General features: G+C 48.1%; 1 protein-coding gene across 1 annotated transcript in view; it reads left to right on the plus strand.

The window, feature by feature from the left end:
- The window catches only part of Trpc7 (transient receptor potential cation channel subfamily C member 7), a 122,479-nt gene that overhangs the window by 30,894 nt on the left and 66,550 nt on the right, over positions 1-25,035 (plus strand). Inside the window, exon 3 of the mRNA XM_032885015.1 lies at positions 2,866-3,048. Within this exon, the coding sequence (XP_032740906.1) occupies positions 2,866-3,048 (183 nt within the window). The remainder of the gene's footprint in view (positions 1-2,865; positions 3,049-25,035) is intronic.

A 25,035-nucleotide genomic window follows, 5' to 3' on the forward strand; every position in this document is an offset into this window, starting at 1 on the left:
AGAAAGTCACATTGCTTTTGTCCCATCTGGGTAATGAGCTTCTCGCTCTCCTGATTTTTATCTGTCAGTCATTTTGACAAAACTGACAAGCTGGAGTGTTCTTCACCAAAACCAGGAAAACCAATGACTAACTGAAGCCCATGCTTTTAAACAGCCGGCCCAGCACCAAAAGTTCTGGACCGACGTAGGCTGCTGGATGGGTTCAGTTTGCTGTCTGTGTTGGGACCAGAAATGCATCAGGAGATTCAAACCAGTATCACTTTAAAAAAAAAAAAAATCCCAGCTTTGTTTCTTAGCGATAGAAATATGTTTGCTGTTAAGTTTATGTAAAAACAAAAAAGAAATTTTAAAAAGCCCAAAGCAATATTTAAATGTATGACAAAGCCGGGGGATTCGGAATGCCAACCCTTGGCGTTTAACGTGAAGCTACAGAAAGGAAGACAGAGAATCCAAGAAAGGACCACAGAAAATGGTATGCTTGTTCCAGACGTGAATTACCAAATCCACATGCATTTACAGCAAGCTCAGCCACCCAGGACTTAGGATTTACTCTAACAAGTGAGACAGTGAGTTCACCTTGCACGCTGACTGTTAGAGCTGCTTGGTCTTATCAGCCGGAGGCTAGAAACACCCAGCGGCCTCAGCAAGGGAGTGAACAGACAAACTGTGCCCACCATCGGGTGGATCCCAACAGAAAGAAGCGAACTTTTCGTGCACGTGGCAGCCCCGATGCACTGAGGAGATTATGCTCGGCTGCTGACTGGGCGATGGGAATGTCCTCTGTGACTGTGGCCACGGTGGCGCCCACGCCTGAGAGCACTGCTCAATGGGACAATCCACACCAGAGGGCAACAGCAGCAACGAGTGGAGACAACCGTGGTCAGAGTTCTGCTGTCTAACAGCACAGGAAATTGGGGCTGTGATGGGCGTCTGAAGACATTTGTTCTTAAGACAAAGGGATGACAGCACGCGTGCACGCGGGGCCAGTGCACGCGGGGCCAGCAGGAGGCGGAAAGGCTGATGGTGCAGGGGAGGGCAGGAAGGAGGTGTCCTTGAGCAGCTGTCTAGTGTGAGTGGACAGACTGGCTTAGGGAGGAGCAGAGGGGACAGGGCCCAGGCTTCCTGAGTGCAGAGGCAGGAGGGGGCAGTCCACGGGGAGCTGTGAGCCTGGGCTGCTGCTTTTCTGACAAAAACAAGGTCCTCTGTGACATGAGGGAGAGAAGGCTGCACACAGCAGAAGCATGCCCCCGCTCCTGAAGCTAGTCTCAAGGCTTCTGGCTGGAAATGGTGACAGCCCTTCCTTCCCAGGGTTCTGTGGGGACTAAGAAGGTGCCTCGTTGGCCCTGGAAAAGCTCAGCATCCGAGATGACTTCTGGATGATTTGGGACAGGGTGGCTCCGTGCACACTCCTCTGGGCGTTTGCTGCTCTTGGATGCAACTCTGAGGGTGGGTCCCCAGCTTCCTTTGCCCCACGGTGTTTACAAACAGCTACACGTCACTGGTACTGTCACCCTCTGGTGGGCAGTAGCTCCTTGAGAGTGAGTGGATGGTGAGTGGGTGAGTCCTAGGAAGAAGAAAGGCAGGACGCAGTGTTCCTGTCAGCCCTGTCTTAGCTGTCCAGACCTGCTGCACTCCCCATGGACCCAGCACGCCAATCTCCCCACGCCTTGCCACAGCCACCTCTCCACAGAGACTCTGAAACTCTTCTTCTACCTAAATTCTGAATTAAAACAGAGCATGGCCGTTCTTGTCTGAAAATATTTGCTTGATCCCTTTCCTTTCCCCAGCAAACAGGCACTGGCTGACCTCTGTGTGTAATGCAAAGTGACATTCTGGGGTGGCATCCAGGAAGGAGCTGGAAATCATTAACTCGGGGAAGTGTCTGAGCTGCTCCTCCGCCAGGCTCCTGCCTATGTGCTGAGGAATCCAGGCTTCAGGAGGGCAAAGCTGTCCTATCTGCCAACTGTGGCTTGTGAGTCTGTGGGCTGATGATAGTGATTAACACTGAGAGTGACATTTGACATGTGTGTGATTTCAACTAAGAGATCCAAAAGGAAGCTTCAAGGGGAAATATTTGGGGGAAAGGTGATGTGCGGGCGACATGGAATACTTTTTTTTTTTTTTTTGACAACATTTTGCAGCACTGTCTGAGACTTTGAACTATCTGTTAGGAAGAGAAACATGTTGGAGTATCACTGAGATACTGGGGAACTGGGACAGGGCCCAGGAGCAATTCATTAATGAAAGGAGAAACATTAGCAAGAGGGTCAAGACCTAGAGCAGTTTATTCAACAGGCAGGGAGCGCAGGAGTCACAATTTGCTAAATAAACGTGTGTATGTTTTTTTAAAAAAGCATAATGCTAGATGTGAATTCCAGTTCATTTTAAGATTTATAAGCCAGGTTTCCTGACCGTGAAAGGCACACCTGTGTGCGCTGTTTCCAGGTTAAGCTCACCAGCTGTGGCTTTCCCACGAAGCCTTGTAAAGCAGTCCCCAGCGCTGACTGGAGTGCTGTTTTCTACGGTATTGATACTCTGAAAGAAGTCTGGAGAGGGCAGGGCAGACTCACAGATCACCCGGGGCAAACTTACACGGCAGATTCCCAGGCCCTATCCCTGTGAATTCTGGCTCAGGAGGTGGGGTAGGGTGCAGGGGTCCATGAGTTCAGCACACGCCCTAGGAGACCGCGGATACTAACTCAGCAGACGCTAGCTCAGGGAGGGCGGCAGGCCCAGGGGAGAGCCACAGCCTTCCACCCTGGTGCCAGCGCATGCCTCTGGCTGCAAGGCCCTGCACAGTTCACTGTGCTAAGCCAGCCCATGGAGCTCAGTGTGACGCGCCCTGATGTCTTTTTATTCTGTCAGAACGACTACAGGAAGTTATCTATGCAATGCAAGGACTTTGTGGTGGGCGTGCTGGACCTGTGCCGAGACACGGAAGAGGTGGAAGCAATTTTAAATGGCGACGTGAACTTGCAAGTCTGGTCCGACCACCACCGTCCAAGTCTGAGCCGCATCAAACTCGCCATTAAGTACGAAGTCAAGAAGGTAAGCTCTCCGCCTTTCCTGCCTTCTTGCCTGGCTCTGTAGGGCTGCTGGCCCAGCTTTGTCTCATGCACTCATGTTCCCGCAAAGGAATGTGGCACCCAGATTCTGCCTAGAGAGGGAGCTGTCAATTTTGCAGAGCTGCTCAGATTTCCTTCCCCTTCCTACCTGGGCTCCCAATTCCCAACAGAGGAATCACAATCCTCCCATGAGCAGGCCTTGAGCCCAGAGAGCAAAGTCACAGTCTCCAAAGGGCTGTCAGGACACATCTCCAGCAGGGCTCCCCGGGCTGGCCATCCCGGCCCACGGCTTGCTGGAAAGCATGTAATTGATCTCTCCGTAGCATCAACTGAGCTTTCTCCCCACACCGAGGAACTAGATGTATAGAAACAGCTTGGAGAGGGGGCCAGGCAAGAACCGTGGGCCTCAGAGGCTTAGCTTAGAGATGGTTCTTTCCAAAGTCTCATTAAGTTCTTAGGAGAAAGCTCAAGTAGATGCCCAAGGGCAGGCTCACCCTCTCGTCATTACACACTAAGGTCCTTCAGCGGCCATTGCTGCCCCAGCGTCTCTCACATCTCCAGCCACACCCACACTGCGAGACCCTGGCTCAAAGCAATCACTCTTAACCAAACGGTATTCACATGCCCCGGTCTGGGCTCTGAACGTTCCTCTTCCCTTGATTATCCAAGCAGGGCAGGAAGGGACTGTACACCCGTCAGCAACAAGTGGTCTGTGCCCGAGAGGCTCATCTGGGGAGGGCAGTCATGGTCTGCAAGGCTGTCTGTGCTTTTACTTCAGTAATCGTCCTAAACCTGAGGAAAGCGGGTTTCCCCGAGACTGAGTTCCCAGGTGCCAGGTGAAGTCAAGCTTCAAGTTCAAATCTGTGGTTTTGGGCTTATGAAAACGCAGGTTAACCCAGTCCCAAGACTGACCAGAGGTTTTGCTTTGCTTTGTTTTAACCAGAGCAGGGGTCTCATTCTAGAATGGCTGAGGCATCCCACAGTCCCGGGTTCATGCAAGCCCTGCTGTCGGCCCATGTGATATTGGGGGTCAGAAGCTTGAGGCACCTCCAAGCTCCCAAGCACCCGTCTTCACCAGCCAGGGTAGCTGGCTGCCCCTCACAGGGCATGACGGCGTGGTCTGAAACAGCCAGGAATAGGAGATACTGGGGCTCTGCGGTTTATATCCACAGAACCTGGCAGTGCAAGCAATCAGTAGTGCCTACCTAGTAGACGTTGCCCATTTTTCCTTTAAAATGTAAATTCAAATCCTCTAGCAAAACAGCATTGGGGATAGAGTCATTCAGTAAGAGGGTATCCAGCCATTTCCTCACTGTGACATCTCTCTGTCGCCAGCTACAGGTACAAATGATCCAATAAAGAGTGAGATAGGAAACCCAAGCCCTCCGTGGTCGTGATGGCCGAGGTCAGAATGAAAGGGGTTCATGAGGGAAATGATTGGCCCTGGTGGAATTTTCCAATTAAGGGAGTCATAAAGGTCTCAGGAAATATCTATCCTGAATGTCAAGTGTCTGCTGCCTCCACAGGTGGGAAGATGGTGAGAGATGACTGTGTGGGTGCTAACCTTGCTCATGTCACAGACGTCCAATGTGCAAATACTCTGACCGTGCACGCCACCATGCAAAGGCAGGCAGCCCTGGAGCTTCTCTTGACATCTGTTCTATCGCGAATTACTAATGAAAATGTCTAATATTAGGAAGGCTTATGAATCATAGAATGCATTTCCAGTTTGACCTCAGGAATCTTAGCATATCCTCACAAAGACAGTCCTGCCCTGGACATCTGACTTGCAAATGACAATTACCAAGGCCCATGTACAAATACGTTGCCTTTTGTATCTGAGATACATTGACAGATGGATGGATGATGGATGGATGGATGGATGGATGGATGGATGGATGGATGGATGGATAGATAGATAGATACATAGATGAGAGATAGATAGATGTAATAGATGATAGTTAATAGATGATAGATACATACATAGATAATATAGATGTATAGTTAGATGATAGATACATATACATACATAGATAAGAGGTGTGTAGATATATACATACATGATACATACATAGACACATACATGATACATACGTAGATATATATAGATAGATACATACATAGATAAGATAGGTGTGTAGGTAGATGATAGAAATATAGACTCATGGATAGATGGTCGAAGATAGACGACCATCAAGCCTACGATCCTGCCCACATGCTATCAGAGCAGCCCAGTAATGCAGACATCGAATGACACTAGTTATTCTTGGCATTTTCACAGGTATCTATCTAATCAGGTGTGGCCATTAAAATATGTTCAAATGCATTTGGTTCCCTTGAGTTCAGCGTAATCAGACAGGTACCTTTGCTCCAAGACACCAGAGAGCCCTTAGTGTGCGTCACTGCTGTCACAGAAAACACGACACACATCACAGAACCATGGAGCTCTTTACGTGGCCCATGTATCAGGCTGAAGCACAAGCTTGCTCTCTGTCTAGGGAATGTCTGCATGTGAGTGGTGTGTGCTGCCCTGGGCCTGCTCACACAGGAAGGCTGCCTCTCGTCTCAGCACCTGCCAGCCTCCATTACATGACAATCCTGAGCTGGTGTCAGGACACAGACTTCCAGCCCGAACCATAGACTGTGTAGCCTTGTGCTCTCAGCCAAGTCACTGGCATGACTTCATGTTTCTTCTGCAAAAGTGGATTCATGAATGAGCTTTTTCTTTATGAAAAGTTCTGCAAATTTCCAGATGACAAGACAGGCAATATTCTGGAGACTGTGCTGTCCCCTGTATGCCAAAGGAGAGGTGCCACTGCTGTCTCAGTAGTGACACTGACACCCAATGTCCTACTGTCCCCTAAGACATTCTCCAACTTGCCCTGCTTGTCTCCCCCAAGGATGTTAAAAGTAGCCCCCATGGTAAGGACACCATCTAGTATAAAATTTCTCTTGGAGTGATCAACTGTCTAAGTTGTGACTATCCTCCATGACTTTTGCTTTAGGACAGGCATGGTAGCATACACCTTTAATCCCAGAACTTGAGAGGCAGAGGCAGGTGGATCTTTATGAGTTGGGAGCCACCCTGGTCTACAGAGTGAATTCCAGGACAACCAGAGCTACATAATGAGACCCTGATTCACAAACAAAAGAGGGTAACTCAGACTCAGTAATGCAGTTGAAGGCAACACTGAGTGATATTGTTGGAGACGTGGCTGGGAGTGAGCCCAGTGAGGTCAAGTCATAGACTCACTTGGACAGACAATTAGACTCCTTGTCTTTCTTCTCTTGCTACTAAAGGCAGGATGATAAGGCTAACTTCACCGGCTCTGATGAGACTCAAGTGGGAAAAAAAATGGCCAGCCCTCATCCCCTGTGGGGAGAAGGCAGTAGTGTTAGTTTGCTCGCAGGCAAGGCAAGGGAAGAATGCTAAGGGCTCACTTGAGACCCTACCTGCCGTCCGCCTGAGAGAGCGAGCTCACCTCATGAGAGAGCGAGTTCACCTCACAAGAGAGCGAGGTAAGAATCTGTCCCACAGCCACCCTCACCAGAGCTCTAAAGCAACTATGCCTGTACCCTACAGCTACTCAAAACCACCCCCAGCTTCGGCTTGGAGCTGCTTAAATGCTTCATCATCTTCTCAGGCCATACGCCAGCTGAATGAGGCAGCTTGCTGTCTATCTCGGTCTCAAGTTTCCTTCTCAGAAAGGAAAAAGCCTCTTCCACAATCTACTGATTCCGAATAAACCTGGGGCATTTTAGGCTCACCCACTGGAAAGGTCCAACTGCCCTGGATCTCAATTTCAGCTCAGCTGAGCCCATGTTTCAATCATAAAGCAAACCCAGTACCCTGGCATGTGGTGACTGCTTGGTGACTTGCTGACATATGTGACTTGTTGAAGGGGGAATGCATCTCATTCCTCTTTCTCCTCCTCACTGCGTCATCTTTTGTGGATTCAAAGGGTGATGTCTGCCTTCCCTTTTGCTTGATTCTTTCATCATCATCCTTCCTCCCATCTGCCTGAGAGAGGAGCAGACGACTCTCCCAGATAAGCCAGAGAACTCTGTAGGGATTGGTCCTGTGGTATTCAAAGGGAGTAGGACGAGGGGACCCAGACTGTCCTGTTTTGCATCACAGAAGTTTTAACCTCTTGGACATAATCAAAGGCCTCCTACTTGGGGAGACATACACACGGAGAGAAGTGGATGGCCGAAATGGAGTGAAGAGAGAAATGGCTGTTTTACTAACTCCATTACTTCTATAGAAGAAGCGCGTCTCTTTCCAGGCAGTCCAGTCTCTTCGGTGATAGCGACTAGTCCCATACATCTTCAGTCACTGCCTCTGAGCTCTACAGACACAGCTTGGCTGTTACAGAACCAGTGAGAACAGGTCGTGTTCTTGTTCCCAACAATCAGACTACAGAAGCAGCAGCCTCTCTCATGCATAGCCCTCGGCGGTTTCAACACTGTTCAAAAGCAGACGTGCAGAGTGTGTTCTGAGTGCATTCTCTTAACCGCGAGTCAATAATATCAAAAGCAATGACATCATTCTGCTCTACAGAGGTACAAAGTAAACATTCTCATCCCCAAACTGAAAATAGGAGCACAGTAAGGAAAGGTCAAACAAAAGCAAGACCGCATCCACCAGGGCAAACACCAAGTCCTGATGCTCCATGTTGGGCATCTGGGGCTCATAAGAGAATCATCTGGGCTCCAAGGGCTTGAGTCGCCTGCCCTTCAATCCTCCTAGAGTAGCCTGATCTACTACACTACTATACCATACCATACCATACCACCACACACCACACCACACACACCACACACACACCACACTACACCACACACCACACCACACCACACACCACACCACGCCACACACCACACCACGCCACACACCACACCACGCCACACACCACACATCACACCACACACCACACCACACCACACACCATGCCACACTACTATAGGCTACTACTATAGCCGGAGCCAGACCCACTCTGTACATGCAGGATTCCTTGGCAGATGCTCCAGGACCCTGGCATCTCTAACCAGAGTCTCTATTGCAAACCGGACTCCAGTTTCATGGCTTCATGCAGGTGCCTGGCTCACCAGCCTTTGGGAACCCTCGCATTAGCCTCCATGACCCACTCTTCTTGCATCTTGTATACCATCATGCCACATGCATGATGTTGACAAATCCTGCTGTCAGCTCAGGAAGTTATCTGGCTCCCTTGGACCACAACTGCACAGGCCTTTGTGTAGGGAGCGCTTCAGTGGCATTTTCTCCTCTCAGATGAACTGGGATGTCTCTCAAATGCAGCCTCCAGTCTCACCCTCAGACACCTTTCCTACTGTCCTACTGTCCTACTGTCCTACTGTCCTATTGTCCTATTGTCCTACTGTCCCAGTGTATAGCAGGAGGTTTCTCTTACTGATGCTAATTCCATCAAGAATCACAGCTACTCTCTTGTTTGAACTTCTCCTTTCTCTTCCAGTTCACACATTTGTCAAATCCTCCGTTTCCTGTTCTTGCTCTCACCACTGACTTGAGTAGATTTGGTGAGAGGCAGCAGCCCCAGACTAGCTACAGACTACTCATGGCTGTGCATTTCTGACAAACCAGGCACCCTGTAATCCTGAACTGTGCCTCACTTGAGCTATCAGATTACAGGCAGAATACAGACAAGTTTTTTGTCAGAATAAAAACAAATGGCTTTTATCCCAGTTCCTGGTAGAGCACCGTGTTACCCTCTAAAAGCTCATGAGCGAGGCTCCATTGATCATCCTGACCCTCACAGCTCCCACACAAATGGTCCCTTGAGCTCTGCTTAAGGGTTTTTAGGCTTTTCTGACCCTAAGTTACACACACACCCCAGTTCATCCTGATAAGCTAGCTCACAGGCCTACAAGCCACACGGTCATCTTCTGTCCCACGACAACCCTACTCCGAGTGCCAGTTTGCCATGGCACTTCTCATCCTGGGACAAAATAACCAAACAAAAGCAGCTTAAGGAAGGAAGAGCTTGTCTTAGCTCCTGCTTTGAGTGTTCAGCCCATTATGGGAAGTCAGTGACACAGGCTGTGAGGCAGATGGTCACTGGGTATCCCCAGTCAGGAAGCAGATGATGGTGTAGTCCGGGGAGCCCAGACAACACAGCACAGCGCTCCCACCTCAGTCAGTCCAACCTAGCAATTCCCTGTCAGACATCCCCAGTGGCTTGCTTTCCAGATGACTCTATACTGTCCGTTCCACAATCTGCAGTAACTATCAAACACGCCAGCCCAGCATTCCCTAGGGCTGCCATCACCCTTTTATAAGCAGGAGGAGAGAAACTTGTAAAATTTGCCCACGGGACTCAACACCATGGAAGGCTTCCCTCTGAGGAGAGGGCTTGCTTCAGGGAGAATACCTCAGTGGGAGAGCATTTGGCTGTGAGGAAGGCAGTCAATAGGTGTGGGGGTGGGGACATATTATCCACTCGCATCATCCCACCTAGACGTGGGCCCAGTGGACACCTTGTGCTCGTTTTATAGACATGATGCAAATGGATCCACTTTTCTACTGAGAGACCTTCTAGAAGGAAACAGCTTGCTGGGCAGCAGTATTGCATTTAGCTAGGGACGTGACTGCGCATTTCTTGATTGCCAGGTATATAGATATAGACAGAGCACTTCGCTTACTACCCCGGGGGCTTCCAGTGTACATTACAGGCCGTTCTAACCTTCTAGAGCCTCGCTGAAAAAGAAAAAGGAGAGGAAAGGAAAAGCGAGGCCCAGCAGCCGTCAGAACCAGCTGGCATTGTCTCCCTTGTGTATCCTTCATGGACAGGACACTGGGGAGAGGCCGAGTGACCTCTGTTGGGTCCTGCTTCATTTCCTCTGTCTGCACAACGCACAGGCAAGGCCAGTGAACAAAGGGGACCTGGGGATATCAGGTCTGTCCAGAGGGCATCTGAGGGGCCAGTCAGACACGTGCAGGCTCCAGCAGACATTCTCCCACTGAGCTCCCTGCAGCACGCTGTGCTAGCAGATGCACAGAGGTAAGAGGAGAGCAATCAGGCTGGCTGCTCGTCCACCACCCCAAGCTGTGCGGCATGAAGCTGCTCGCTGCCAAACCATGTTGGGACCAAAGCATTGATCACCAACCCCTTCGGGGATGCCCCTCCTCACTCCCAGGGCTCTAGCCTGGCACAAAAATAACCAGCATCTATTAATCACCTGGCTTGGAAGTGATGTCGTTTACTCAAGGAAATGAGGTTTTCCCAAGCAGAAAATATTAGTGAAACAAAGAATGATCAGAACAAACGTGTGTGAATCATGGCCCCTTTTCTGCCTGGAAGACTTCCCAGGAAAAGCAGTAGGAAAGTACCTGGCTCTCTGTGTTGAAGTCTCAGGGCCCTGGCTTATAAGATATATGACTTTAAATGTGTAATTTCATCTTGGGACCTCAATTTTCCTGTCCATATGTGGGAACACATAAGCTAAGAAATAGTATTCGATCTTAATTACCATGCATCATCTAATTTAAAAATGGTATATACAGGATAGATTAGCCAGTGGAAGCTATTCACCATGCTGATTTTATATGCAGAACCACCCTCAGGCTACATAAGTGCCCCTCGGTTCAGTTCCACTGTTTATAATATTTGGGGCAGATCATTTTTTTTGCTGTGAGAACTGTCGAGAGTGGCAGCCCTGACCTCCACCCAGCGTCACCTCCCCTCAACTATACCGTGCATCTGACTGTTTCCAACATCCTTCTGAGAACAGTGGGGAAAAAGCCATCCCTTGCTGGAAAATGCTGGGCTAGTTTTCAGACTCTTGGCCACATGGAGCCCTGGGTTCTAAGCCTCCAGGATAGGAACTGTGGTTATCCCAAGGACGTCATACATCTCTTCCCTGACAGCCACCTGGGAGCTTTGTGACAAGGGCTGATTGCTACCCAGCTTCAGGCTCAGTTAGCCTCAAGAGGGAGCACATCAGTATTTCCTAAAGCCTCTCAAGAGATTTTGTGTGGGAGCATGAACTCACAGAAGGTGGGGCCTCTTTGGAAATGGTACGCATCCTACACGTAATCTACTGAGCAGAAGCGTAAGTGTCCACGGGGAAGCCAGAGGTCTCGGTGCTCCTCCAACATCTGTAATGACTGCCTACGACAAAAACCACATCTAGCGGAATCTAGATGCCATTCAATGATGACCCCAGAGTACAGACTCAACATCTCCAATCTCTCTACTACCAGCTGTGTCCTTTGGGTCATAGAAAAAGCATCTTGCTTACCAGGGAAATGCTGCCACTGGCTGTGGCCCGCCAGTCTCATAGATGAAGCAGAGAGGTGAGTCCCAGTGGACCCTGCAGTCAGAGAGAAGCAGTGGGGACGTTGCCTGAGAGTTTTAGGTCAGGGAAGACTCTCTGGTACGCTCCACCTCAATAGGCTGAGTTATCGACACATCCCCACAATCTGCCCTGCCCAGTTTGCAAAAACAAAACAAAACAAAACAAAAACCCCAACAACAACAAAAACACCATCACCACCACCACCAACAACAACAACAACAAATGGGGTGAGGGGGACACACAGTCCGCTGGAACTCCTGTTGGCCTCTCTTACTAGCAGGCTGTTAAACTTGTTTACCTGTTTGCTCCACGCAAACAAATGTGTGCAGGAGAAGTCTTTGAAACACTTTCTGTTTGGTTACCAAGCTCCCTACACCACGGAATTTCAGTGCATACAGCTCTACCCATCGGGTGCTGTGCTCGTTGAGATGGGCAGAGCCAGATCAGGGTTACATTCCGACTTGAAAGTCAGCAAGGAGAAAAGAATCGGACGGGCATTTACAGCAGGAACCCCGAGAGCAGATGCAAACCAGGGGCTACTATGGTAACTACTACCATAACACGCAAAACAAAACAAAACAAAACAAAACAAACCCTACTATGTTCCAATTGTCATTTCTACCCCATAAATCAAAAAGACCTTAGAAGTCTCCCCTGAGGACTTCTGACTTGCTCTAATAACTAAGCCAAGTGTCCATTTCAATCACACTACTTTGGTTATATTTTCTCGTAGATTTAGACTTTTAATGAGGAATTGATCTATTGCAAATTCCTTCCAGCATGTCCCACAATGCATCATTCTTGGAAAGGAGGTTTGTAAGTATAATTGCAGATGAAAAAGTTTGTTTAATGTGAATGCTTCAGTTAATATAATCAGAGCCATGGTGACATCAGGCCTGGATGGTATTAGCATCTAAGTGGTCTTCCTGCGTCTTCTCTCTTCCTTTCACACACACACAGAGAGAGAGAGAGAGAGAGAGACAGAGACAGAGACAGAGAGAGACAGAGACAGAGACAGAGAGACAGAGACAGAGGCAGAGAGACAGAGAGAAACAAAGACAGGGAGAGAAATAGAAAGAGATAGAGACAGACAGAGAGACAGAGAGAGAGAGAGGCAGACAGAGAGAGACAGAGGGACAGAGGGACAGAGAGAAAAAGAGAGACAGAGAGAAAGAGACAGACAAAAAGAGACAAGACAGAGAGAGAGAGAGAGAGAGAGAGAGAGAGAGAGAGAGAGAGAGAGAGAGATTTTCTTAAGATTGTCTCAGGATAAGCCGACCTCACTCTGTCTTGTCCCTAGGAACTCAGTCTGTGATCAGCACAGAGGAGCCAAGTCTGGGGCTGGCTCATGTGTTCACAGTCGGTCAAAAGGGTGACGTCAGAGAAACCCATAGAAGTAGGATGGGGTAAGAAGTGAGTGTCGGCTTCCAAGATCGGGGAGCAACAGGAGAGGAGGGTAGGAAGCAACATGGCCGGTGGGGGAGGGAGAGGAGGGTAGGAAGCAACATGGCCGGTGGGGGAGGGAGAGGAGGGTAGGAAGCAACATGGCTGGGGGGGGGGCTGAAGGACAGCTGTGCTCTGTGACAGGGAGCGGCTGTAGTTTTCGTCTCACTTACTTCGCTTATCACATAACATGCTAAACAATGAGAAAGGCCATATCAGATAAGAGCATATGATCCTATGTCTCAGACGTCAGCTGTTTTAATGTTTTCAGTCCCCCATTCCTTCTCTGTGCAGACACAGATTGACGTGCATTTAGCTTTAGAGTAAATGACTTTGTAATTTGATTCGTTATTAGAATGGAAATGTTTTTCTGTATTTTCTCTAATTACTCTTTCTATGTTAGCAGACAACCAGCGTGTTGGTATACATTTACTCTGTTGAGGAATGTTCGCACTTAAAGTGTACTTAATTTCACTAGGTTGCTAATGACGTTTCCCATTAGTGCTTCGAGGGGCTGGAGGGATGGCTCAGTGGTTCTGAGCACTGACTGCTCTTGCAGGAACCTGAGTTTGCTTCCCAGCACCCATGTGGCACACGGCTCTGTAATCCCAGCTTTAACTGTAAACTTGGCAAAGCCCAGAGCCGCCTAAGAAGCAGGAATAGCCAGGTCAGATTGGCCTGTAGGCGTGGGCGTTATCCTGATTGTGGACAGCATAGGAGAACCCTGCTTGCTAGAGGAGGCACCATGCCCTAAGCGGGCGGACCTGGACTTTATGAAACAGCAAGGCCCGAGGCTAGGAGAGTCAGCAAGCAGCATCCCTCCCTGGTCTCAAGTCCCTGCTCAGGTCCCTAAGCAGTTTCCCTCGGGCTGGGCCATGAGCTCAAAGTGTAGGACGAAATAAGCCATCCCCCCCCTCCCGCCCCCGCCAGTTTGCTCTCGGCCATAGTGCTTGTCAGAGCAACAGAAAATAAACCAGACGGTTGGAGACAAAATGGGAGTGCGGGATCTGCAGACGAGGCGGTGTCCAGGGAAGGCATGTGTGTGGCTATAACTTTGGAGGTAGAAAATATGAGTTTGGAAGTCAAGGGACAAAGTCAGTCTAGAAACTTCAGAGGGAGTCTCGCCTCCCACTCATAGGATAAATTGCTCCAATTCCCGTTTCACTCTGACAGAAGTGTGATTCGTGTCAGGGAAGGGGCAGAAGCCAATTTACAAGAATGGAGACCTTGCTGGTAAAACTGGGCAACACTGAGGGAGGCCTTAGGGCCCCTCAAAAATGGGGCAAGGCTGGGACAGAAGACAGAAGAAAGGCAGAACTTGAGAGAGAGGTTCAGAAAAAAAGGGACATGGAGGAGTTTTCTGACAGGTAACAGAGGACACCCTACCTTCATATACAAGCTGCACCCTTTCTATCCCCTAAACAGAGAAGGGAGCGTGTCACCTAATGTCATACTGCTGGAAGGAAGCTGTGCAGACTCAAACTCTCACACACCTGGTTCCAAAGCCTAATTCCAAACTCTGTCCTTAGCCACCATATGTCACTGCCTTGTCTGCTGACAGGGAGCGGGGGTGGAGGGGTGAGAGAAGCCGGGGACTCTTATTCTGTATCCCAGAGGTGCACAGGGAGCCCTCCCCTCTCATCAGATCCTGCCCTTGCCCTCCTCATCTCCCCCCATCCCCGTCACCTTCAATTAAAGTAGCATTGTGCATGGTTATCTTTTTATCTTTTAAAAAGATTGTTTGTGTGTAGGGGTGCTGTCTTAGTCAGGGTTTCTATTCCTGGACAAAACATCGTGACCAGGAAGCAAGTTTGGGGGGGGGGGCTTATTCAGCTTATACTTCCACATCGCTGTTCATCACCAAAAAAGTCAGGACTGGAACTCAAGCAGGTCAGGAAGCAGGAGCTGATGCAGAGGCCATGGAGGGATGTTACTTACTGGCTTGCTTCCCCTGGCTTGCTCAGCTTGCTCTGTTATAGAACCCAGGACCACCAGCCCAGGGATGGCACCGCCCACAGTGGACTGGGTCCTCCCCGCCTTGATCACTAATTGAGAAGATGCCTTACAGCTGGGTCTCATGGAGGCATTTCCTCAACTGAGGCTCCTTTCTCTGTGACAACTCCAGCTTGGTCAAGTTGACACACACAACCAGCCAGTACAGGTGCCTGTCCCAGTGTATGTGTGTGCCACACGTGTGCCTGACACCTTCAGAGGCCTGAAGAGGGTGTCAGATGCCATGGGACTGGAGTTGCAGACTGTAAGAACTGCCACGTGGTGCTGGGAACTGAACCCAAGCCTGGTTTCTCTGCAAGAGCAGTGAGAGCCCTTTAACTGCTGAGCCGTCTCTCCAGCCCCATGCATGGCTTCCTAAGGACCCTCATTCTGGGAGCAAAAGGGAAGTGCTACAGGGCTGGCAGATTTGGAAGCTACTTTGGGTGACCACCGAGCTGAATTAAGATCTTTAGAGATGCTTTACAAAGACAGATTTTTAACAACTGGGCCCATTAGCATCCATTATGGCTCCTGAGCTGTTAATAAACCACTGCCCAGAAGAGGCCAATAGTCCACTGCGGGAACAGGAAACGCATGCAGGCTCACAGAGTCCCGCCTAGTTGTAATATATCGCATTTGCAGATAGTGCAGTCATCCCGAACCTCCTTACATTAAGCTTTAAGAGATTTCTTCCCAAAATAATTGAATACCCCCCCCAAGAAATGCATGTTCTGAAAAAAATCCCTTTAATATGATGTAGAGAAAACCACAACATGACATAATCACCAGAACCATGGTGTGACCCTAGTGTGACAACTCCCAGTCACCACGAGTGAATCGTTCTACGTTGTTTCTCTCACTTGGCTCATAAATCTCTAGCTTGTAGTAAGCTCTAGACAAAGGTGGCACGAGGTACCTTACAAATGCTATCTTTCATGAACTGTCGCAGGCCACATCCAGTGCTCATTAGGAAGTGGTCTGTAAGTTATCTGCCTGGCAGACAAGGGACTGAGCTGTCAATCTTTACCAGAGTCTACCAATAGATGCTACATTGTACAAAAGAGGGCTCTTTCTAACCTAAACCTGGTATCAGAGTAATTTTATTATGCCATACAGTTTGATATAGTATCTGGATATATATTTATATCTTATTTAGATATAAGAATATATCTTACATATATAAAGTATATAGAATGGTTGGAGGAGCAAGCATAACCAGTAAGAATTTGGAAGCTAAGAAACTTCCCAATTCAGGGACTACTGGTACTGGTCCCATGGTGGCAGGCATGCCTGGTCTCACATGCTGGCTGTATGGCCTCAGTTTCTTCATTTGAAAACAAAGAGCTAAAGTTATATTTATGACACAAGGCTCTTTCAAGGATTAAGGTAATCAACACATCAAAGTCATCCAGGGCATCTTTTATCCGCTACTTTTCCTTAGAGAGGTAGATCAGGCTCACTGGGCCCCACCTGCTTTGCTAAGAAATCCTATCTCATCATGAGTTGGGCATCCTCTTTTGGGCCCAAGGATTCACCTGTGACCAGTGCTCTTCTCCTGTGGACACCTTAGCCACTACAAATGCTCACCGCCACCATCAAGGACTAGCCAGGGCTCCCTGTAATCGTTCAAGGTATCTTTAGTGTCCATGGTATTCTAGGATAGCATGTACTAGGAATGGGTACAAAGCAAACAGGAGCCCCGTCCCTCCAATACATCCCAATGAAGAAAACCCTCTGAGTCAGGACAGGAACCCCGTCCCTCCAATGCATCCCAATGAAGAAAACCCTCTGAGTCAGGACAGGAACCCCGTCCCTCCAATACATCCCAATGAAGAAAACCCTCTGAGTCAGGACAGGAGCCCCGTCCCTCCAATACATCCCAATGAAGAAAGCCCTCTGAGTCAGGGCAGGAACCCCGTCCCTCCAATACATCCCAATGAAGAAAACCCTCTGAGTCAGGACAGGAGCCCCGTCCCTCCAATACATCCCAATGAAGAAAACCCTCTGAGTCAGGACAGGAACCCCGTCCCTCCAATACATCCCAATGAAGAAAACCCTCTGAGTCAGGACAGGAACCCCGTCCCTCCAATACATCCCAATGAAGAAAGCCCTCTGAGTCAGGTGGTTTTGAGACTCAAAACTTCCACAAAGAACACCCTTGACCCCTGTCTCCAGAAGAAAGTTTAAACGAAACCTGGTGTACACCACCCATGGGAGACTGCCAAACCCTTCTCCTCTCTCCTGGTCTCAGGAAGCATCTTTCCAATAAGAGCACTCTCTTCCAAGGCCCTTCAGGGAGGCAGCATCTCCCCAAGCACACTAATCTGTGACCTGCCTCCTGCTTCCTGTCCCACAGGGAAACCAAAAACAAACGTCACCCTGTCTTCCAGGATGTGTCTTCTGCTGACAAAGCAAAGCAGGCTCATCTCCCAAGCAGACTTTCAGACACCAACCACACACCGCACATGGAGGACCAAAGGAGGAGTGGCTCCGGGCATGGCCAGCAGCAGCTTGATTGCGAGCTTTACAGCATCATAGGAAATGCAGCCACATTCTACTGACCGAAATAGATCACTGAGCGCTAGACCACCTTCCAGCAGACAGCTGTGAGGACAGTGCTCCAGAGCAATCAGAAAGGGAGATACTCACACTACCATTTTCAGTGAAATCCCATCCCCCTCAGGAGGAAAGTTAGGAGTCCCTACTTGTGGAGTATGCCTGGAGACCAGTACAATGAACCAAAAGCTCCTTCATGAGGACGACCACCCTCTTCCTGAGCACCACCCTGAAAATTCCATGTGAGTTAAGCATCTAACAGATATTTGCTAAGAAATTACTATATCTGCTATGTGTCTATAGATAGCATTTAACGAAAACTTCACTCTTAAAGATCTAGTATTTTAGCATGGCTAAAGATAATAAAGGAAAAACCAATTCAAGTAGTAGTTAAGTGACAAAAGGCAGAGGAGAGGATTGGGGCTGAAGAGATGGCTCAACAGTGAAGAACATGCCACTCTTGCAAAGGACCCAGATTCCGTCCCCAGCACCCACGCCATCGCTCACAGTCATCCAGAACTCCAGTTCCACGGATCTGATGCCCTCGTCTGGCTTCCATGAGCATCAGGCCAAAATGTGATGCATATGAACTCAGACACAAAAAATAGAAAAAGAGAGAGAGAGAGAGAGAGAGAGAGAGAGAGAGAGAGAGAGAGACAGAGAGACAGAGAGAGACAGAGAGAGACAGAGACAGAGAGACAGAGAGACAGAGACAGAGAGACAGAGAGAGAGAGACAGACAGACATCATGGAGGGTCTGAGTAGAGGAAAAGTAAGATCCCATTTTAAACAGACAATTGAGGAAGGCTGTGGAGCATGTCAGATTTAGGGGGGAGGTCAGTAGGGCCAGATGGCAGGACCTCAGGAGAAAATGGCAGGGTGCGACGTAGGTAAGTTCCAGGTCACCAAGAGTCTCATGGATAGGGAGCACCCATTGGTCTAGCCCTTTGGCCAGCTACATGAGGTTCAGTTCTTAAGAGAGAAGCTTCCTTGCCAGACAAATACTCCTCCTGCCTGCCTTGGAGTGGTGGAAAGGCTGGAGATGACAAGAATCTCCCAACAGCCAACACATCTCCCCTACTGGATATAAGAGCACAGGAACAGTATTCTAATATAGGCTTGACACTGTATGACTAGAGGCCTCCCAAACCACGTCTGGAAAAAAACATAAAATAATTCTGCATAGCTCCAGATGGCTTTGAAAATTTAATTAAAGCCACAACTAGCCTAGGAACCTTCCCCATCATAATTATGTTATTGATCATTAACATTTAAAGAGGCTGCAAACAGGACACTGGACACTGCAATAAATGATCACTGTCCACTGGGCAGGCTCAATGAATCAGGTGCTTCTGGAGCCTTCTGAGACTGTCTGGTGCTGTCATTTAGAGGATGCTGCTCTGCTCTTTAGTGCATAGGGTACAGCAGGGGATAGCAGTGGGGGCAGGTCTGTACACGAAATTTTCCTTTCTGGGTATCTGGTCTACCCCTGAAAAAATCTACTGCAACTTCTCCTAGCGCCCAAGGCTTCGGACTCATGCTATCTCTCATGGCTCATAAGTACCTCAGGGGTGCCAATCTCCTTGGCTACATGACATGGCAAGCTCTTAGGCTTCAGTAACAGTAACAGCAGCTGCAACAGCGCCTTATTAAGCGCTGACTCCATGGCCTTTGTCATGCCAGCTGCTCTGAGTATGGTCATCTGATGCGCTCAATGCTGCTTCCACTTGTCAAGTGAAGTAGACACACCTCAGAAGTGACAAGACTCATCAGGATCACACCTAGCCAGCCACACCCAGAGGCAAGACTCGAGCTAAGATGCGCTTGTTTCTGGGGCCTGAGTGCTTGGCTGCTCTTTCTCATCGGCCTGCCCTTCCTAATCCTTTGGTAAGCCTAGTACGCAGGTGTCTCGGATCAGAACAAAATGACCGCTTCGGCAAACCTTTCCTTGTATGCCTCCACATCCCAGCTTGGATGAGGTACCCCTTCTGTGGGACTCCATGACACTGATCACTGGTAAAGCGCTGACTCAGCTCCTTTGGATGTGTCCTTGTCTAGACTCAGAGATCCTAAGAGTCAAGGTGCTGTAGCCAGCCTGGCTGGATTCAATGGAAGGACATGATGTTTAGACAAATCTGCATGTGGTTAGATCCAGTTTCCTCTTCTGAAGAACATAACCATGGTGAGAAAGAGGGAAATTATACTCACTGTAGATTAGCAAAAACAGCATTCCAAGCATGATCACAAATGACCCATGTCAAGGTTACTCCCTGAGAGAAAGGGGTGAACTTACTCTTCAAAGAGCAAACCCAAATGTCCTTGAGATCTTTGCTTTGGATACTGAATAATCATGTCCTGATTTGGCATCTAAAAACTCGGAGCCAGAGGTCACCTGAATGCCATAATATGCCCTGGACGGAAACATCCCCAGTGCTTGGGGTGTGAGGAATTTTGGCATTTCTCAAAGAGGAGGAGAGAACAATAAAAGCTGTCCAAAATGGGAGACTTGAGTATCAGAGTAACCATGGTATATATGACCAAGACAAAGTAAACTAACATCAACTAAGTGTCACTCAGGGATTTGTGCCAAGCTCTTGGTCTAAGCCAGGGGTTCTCCACCTGTGGGTTGTGACCCTTTTGGGGGGTCAAATGGCCCTTTCACAGGGGTCACATATCATATATTCTGAACATCAGATATTTACATTATGATTCATCACAATAGCAAAATTACAGTTATGAAATAATTTTGTACTTGGAGGCCACCACATGAGGAACTGTATTAAAGGGTCAGAATATCAGGAAAGTTGAGAATCACTGACTGGTAAGCAATAATCTCCTCTAACATGCCAGAGTATGAAAGGATAATGTAACGTACGGAATTATGGGACACTCCTTAAAAATGCCTTAAAAGCATGTGCTTCATATGCAAAGTGGCTTTAGAAGAGCAGGGGTTCATTGACAGTCCATGCGCTATTGTTTGCATGGGCCCAAAGCTGCGGGAAGAGGACTTGAGCTCTGCCTGCACTAGGTCTACTTATTAGTCAGAATGGTGCCAAGGGGTAAGAGACCATGAAAACCTGGGAGGAAAACTCCCAGCAATACCAAACCTGGCCAGGAGCCAACTGAGGAAGAGGAGCAGCAGCTGTAAAGTTAGAGCCCTCAGGCCCTCCTCAGCCTCATTCCGACTAGCCACAAGAGCTGCCTGCAGGCAAAGAAGAGAACTGACTCTCCGGCTTCCATGAGGGCTAATTTATATAGACTGAGAAGGGAAGAGGGAGCAGCAATCCCTGCCCTGGGGGATCAGAAGCAGAGTCATGGAAACCCAAGCCCTGAGAAAGAGAGGCTGTGAAGCAGTAGAACCTGTCTGTCCGTCTGCCTGGGGCACCACTCCCAGCAGCTCTCTGTTCACTGACTGCCCTTTAGAAAAGACAGACGGGAGGGGAGACGGGCATTTCTGATTGACAGTCGAGCTGGAGAGACAGCAGCACTGGAGAGCGGCCAACTGTCTTTGCTCTAAAGTAGCATCCACGCGGCCAAGGAGCAGTATGGTCCAAAAGAATCCAACAGCCAGCATGGCATGATGTTGCTACGCCTAGGACTGCAGAAAATCAGCTCCTGGAGAGCAGTGGGCAGAGGGCTGGCTGAGTCTGGATCGGTCCAGGTCCAAAGGCTGGTGTGGGAGCCGCCAGAGCATGGCAGAGCATGGATGCAGAGCTGCCCGGGTACCAGCCGCTTGCCTGGGGTTGGAGCAGCCTACCTGAGGCTCCTCCTGAGCTAAGAACTGACGGCCTGCACGCAGTGTACTTAGGGGCAGGGGGAGTGACCTGGAAATGGGAAGCTGGGGGTGTAGCTCAGTGGTGGAGCACTTAGGTAGCACGTGTGAGTCTGATCCCCAGCACACACACACACACACACACACACACACACACACACACACACACACACGAGTAAGAAAATAAATAAATAAGATTACATGGGCATTGATCAGATTGTCACTCAGTCTGAAAGGACTTAGGGCCATCAAGACTGAGGAGTTAATAAACTCCCCAAAGGCAGAGCCTAGACAGTCCTATTCCTATTCACTCTATCTTCTATGCCTAGAGGTGTGTGCTAGGTATGGAAGGGCATTTACCACGCAACCATTGTGTGCATGGATGACTCAGCCAAATGAACCATGTGTTTATCCATTAGCAGGCAAGACCTAGGGCATTAGGGTCACACCCTGATCGGTCCTAATTCTTAACTAATGTCAGTTCCATCATTTCAACATTTACAGCTCACACCGTCCAAACACTGGCACCGGTCTCACATTTGGCAAGTTTGAGAAACCCAAAATTTAAATTTTAAAAATGGTGATACTAAATCCCAAGGGCACGCCGAATGTAAAACCATATATAAAAATAAGTGTCGAGAGAACTAAATGCAGGCAAAGACGATATGCCGGAGTCAGCGTCGTTGTAGAAATTCATGGGAGATGAAGGTAATTTTAAAGTATAATTTTAAAGCAATTACATAAGATGAAACACGATTTTTTTTAATTAAAGCTGATCAGATGCATCACTCCCGACTCATGCACATGCTGCTCGGCAAATCTGGGAAAACGTAGAAATATTAAGAGATAACCCCTAAATGATTTCTCACGGATTCTTTCATCCAGTGCAACCAACCTAACATGTTATCTGATGTACGAGGGAGTCGTTTTGAAAACGGTCTATCCACCCGCCGCACCTGAGCCCCATCAGCCTAGGCTGGGATCTCTATGCTAGTCACAGCTACGGTTTATATTTTCTGAAAGCATTGCCAGTCTGCCTGCCTTCTTTCTTGTCACTAAACGCAGGTACAAATTTCATGCAGATTTCCCATGTTGCTATCAATAACCTTGGGTATACATTCCTGCTGATAAAGTGTTGGAATTAGAGTCAAGAATTATGCTTGAAAGAAAAAAAAAACTGTTGCTTTTACTGATGCTCAAATTTCATTCTCTGCTGAAAAACCACCAAATGTAATGTCTCTGTTAAGAAATGACAGCTTTGTTTAGTTAAAAGTTTAATGCATGACAGAAGTGTTTTACAATTATGAAGTAAAATATATCAGCAGATATTAAGAACTGTCCCATAAATCAAAAACTAGACCAGTGTTCTCCAAGCCCACGAAGGTGCCTCTGAGTTAGCACTGACTGTGGCCTCCTCACAGAGAAAAGAAGTTTCTTGTTCCATTCACAATCCACGGTGGGACCGAGACTGGCAGCTGGGCGGAGCCCGAGCACGCCCTAACCCTGTGAATCTTTGTAGACAGGGACAGTACAGTCACAGGAGTGCTACCAACAACCTGGCCAATTATCCAGTCACAACTCAGATTCAAGGAACTGTCTGGAACCACTGCTCTGCCTAGTAAGCTGTGTCAAGTGGGACTGACTAGAGCTCTGAGATCCTAATTAGGCCTCACCGAGGCCATGAGGGTCGAGTTGTGTTATTTGAGGCTGTAAATCTGCACGGCCTTTCATGAGGCTCAGGCAGAGCAGGGATCAGGCACTGGATCTGGTAGGAAACCAGTTCCTGATTCTCTTCCTTATAGATAGGAGACAGAGCCCAGGACCTTTCCTTTAGCATGATGATTCGCTCCCTCTAAGAGGATGCAGAGTGGAGATGAACTGGCGTTGAGTCTTTCCCTTAAACATTCCTGATCTCTACACTGGGAGTTGGCTGACCAGTGAATGAATAGGTTCAGAGAGACAAGAGTTCTATATCATGTTCAGGGACAAGGCCCCGCCCACACAGACACTTCAGCAGCAAGGCCCCGCCCACACAGACACTTCTTGTTCAGCAGTGAGGCCCCGCCCATGTAGACCTGGAGAAATCACTACTCCCCTGTTTTGGCTTGTCTGTTGGATTTCAAATCTACCTTTTAGAAATATAGGGGAAATTTTTTTTTTAAAATATTGGATTTAAAGTCAAATTAGCCTGGATTGAAGACAAGGCCTTGTCATAAACAATTACTTGCTTAACTGGCTACCAGCTAGTAACATCTTCTGTGTCTTGGGCCCCTATACTTAAAATCAAGGGTGGAACAATTCCCATCTGAAGGAGCTGACTGAAGGGTCTTCATGCCTTGGAGATGGTTTGAGAGTTCTCTTTAGGTTTCATATGCCAGAACGTTGGTTCCTCAGTGTGACCATGTTGAGAGGAGATGGCCCAGTCCAACTGAATTAGGTCATAAGAGCAATAACCCTCAGAAGGGATTAATTAGTTTTGATCAGGAATATTTTAGCAAGAGCAAGTTATGACTAAAGAAAGGCTGCCCCCTCTGCCTTCTGGCTCTCTGCCCTTCTGTCACACCATATAGTCTCTCTATCTCCCATCTGATGCCATCCTCCATGCTGTGATACAGCCAGAAATACCTCACTAGAGGCATTCAAACTTAGACTTAGAACCTCTAAATCTGTATACTAAATAAAATTCATTTCTTTATAAGTATCCAGCATCAAGCCTTTTGCCATAGTACCTGAACATAGATTAACACAGGTTAAACAATATAATGACTACTAAGCACAAGGCCTGACCTAGAAAATGTTCAGTGGATACTATTTTTATCACCATTGTAGTTATAATTAATGTGTAGTGAATTAATGTTAAAATATCAAATTGATGCTATTTGTGGTAGTATACTACTACATATAGAGAAAGTAAGCAGTTCTCGTCTAATCTAAAAGATTAATAATCAACCCTATGTTAAACTCACAATTTAATTTTCTCTTGCACAACCACACAAAAGCCAGGCTTGGTTTCCATCACTCCTCCATATCTGCTGTTTAGTCAAGATGTGAAGACAGTGTTCCCCAAACCCTGAGTAACAAAATATTGCTATATTTAGAAATTGTTCCGGGATGATGAGTCACTAAGAAAATCATGAGCAGAAGATCCTAGAAGGACACAGAAGTGCATCCCATCCATTGATCAGAAGCCCACTGAACACCTATTCCTAAGGAGACACACTCTTGGGGGAATACAGCCAGGAGGTTCTTTCCAGATTACAAAGGGGAAATCATAAGTCTACACAAGCACGAGTATGCACACTGACAGTTACGACCTGTGATTGCTGTCTTTTAGTTACTTTTCTATTGCTGGGAAGAGGCACTATGACCTATGACCGAGACAACTTACAGAAGGTTTACAGTTTCAGAGGGTAAGAACCATGACCATCACGGTAGGGAGCATGGCAGGGAGCAGGCAGGCATGACACCGTGGTAGTAGCTGAGAGCTCACATCTTATCCACAATAATAAGCAAGGGCATGAGCTGCTGAAACCCCAAAGTCTGCCTCTAGTGACACACCTCTTCCAACAAGGACACGCCTCCTAATCCTTCCCCCAAAGTTCCACCAACTCAGGACCAAGTATTAAAACATGTCCATCTTTGGGGAGGGGTTTCTCATTCAAACCACCGCAGTTAGCAAGTGAGCGGACCACTGAGTATGAACCACAGGAGTTCAAGACATTTCTAGGACTGGGGAACCAAGGACGATTTGAAAGTAGACAGGAAAGTAGACCTTGAAGGCTGATTATGACTAAACCAGAGAAAAACAAAATGGAACTTCTTTGACAAAAGACATAGGTCATACCTGGGGACAACAGGTACAGAGCTTGCC

Source organism: Rattus rattus, chromosome 14, assembly GCF_011064425.1.
Source record: "Rattus rattus isolate New Zealand chromosome 14, Rrattus_CSIRO_v1, whole genome shotgun sequence".
Lineage (NCBI taxonomy): Eukaryota > Metazoa > Chordata > Mammalia > Rodentia > Muridae > Rattus > Rattus rattus.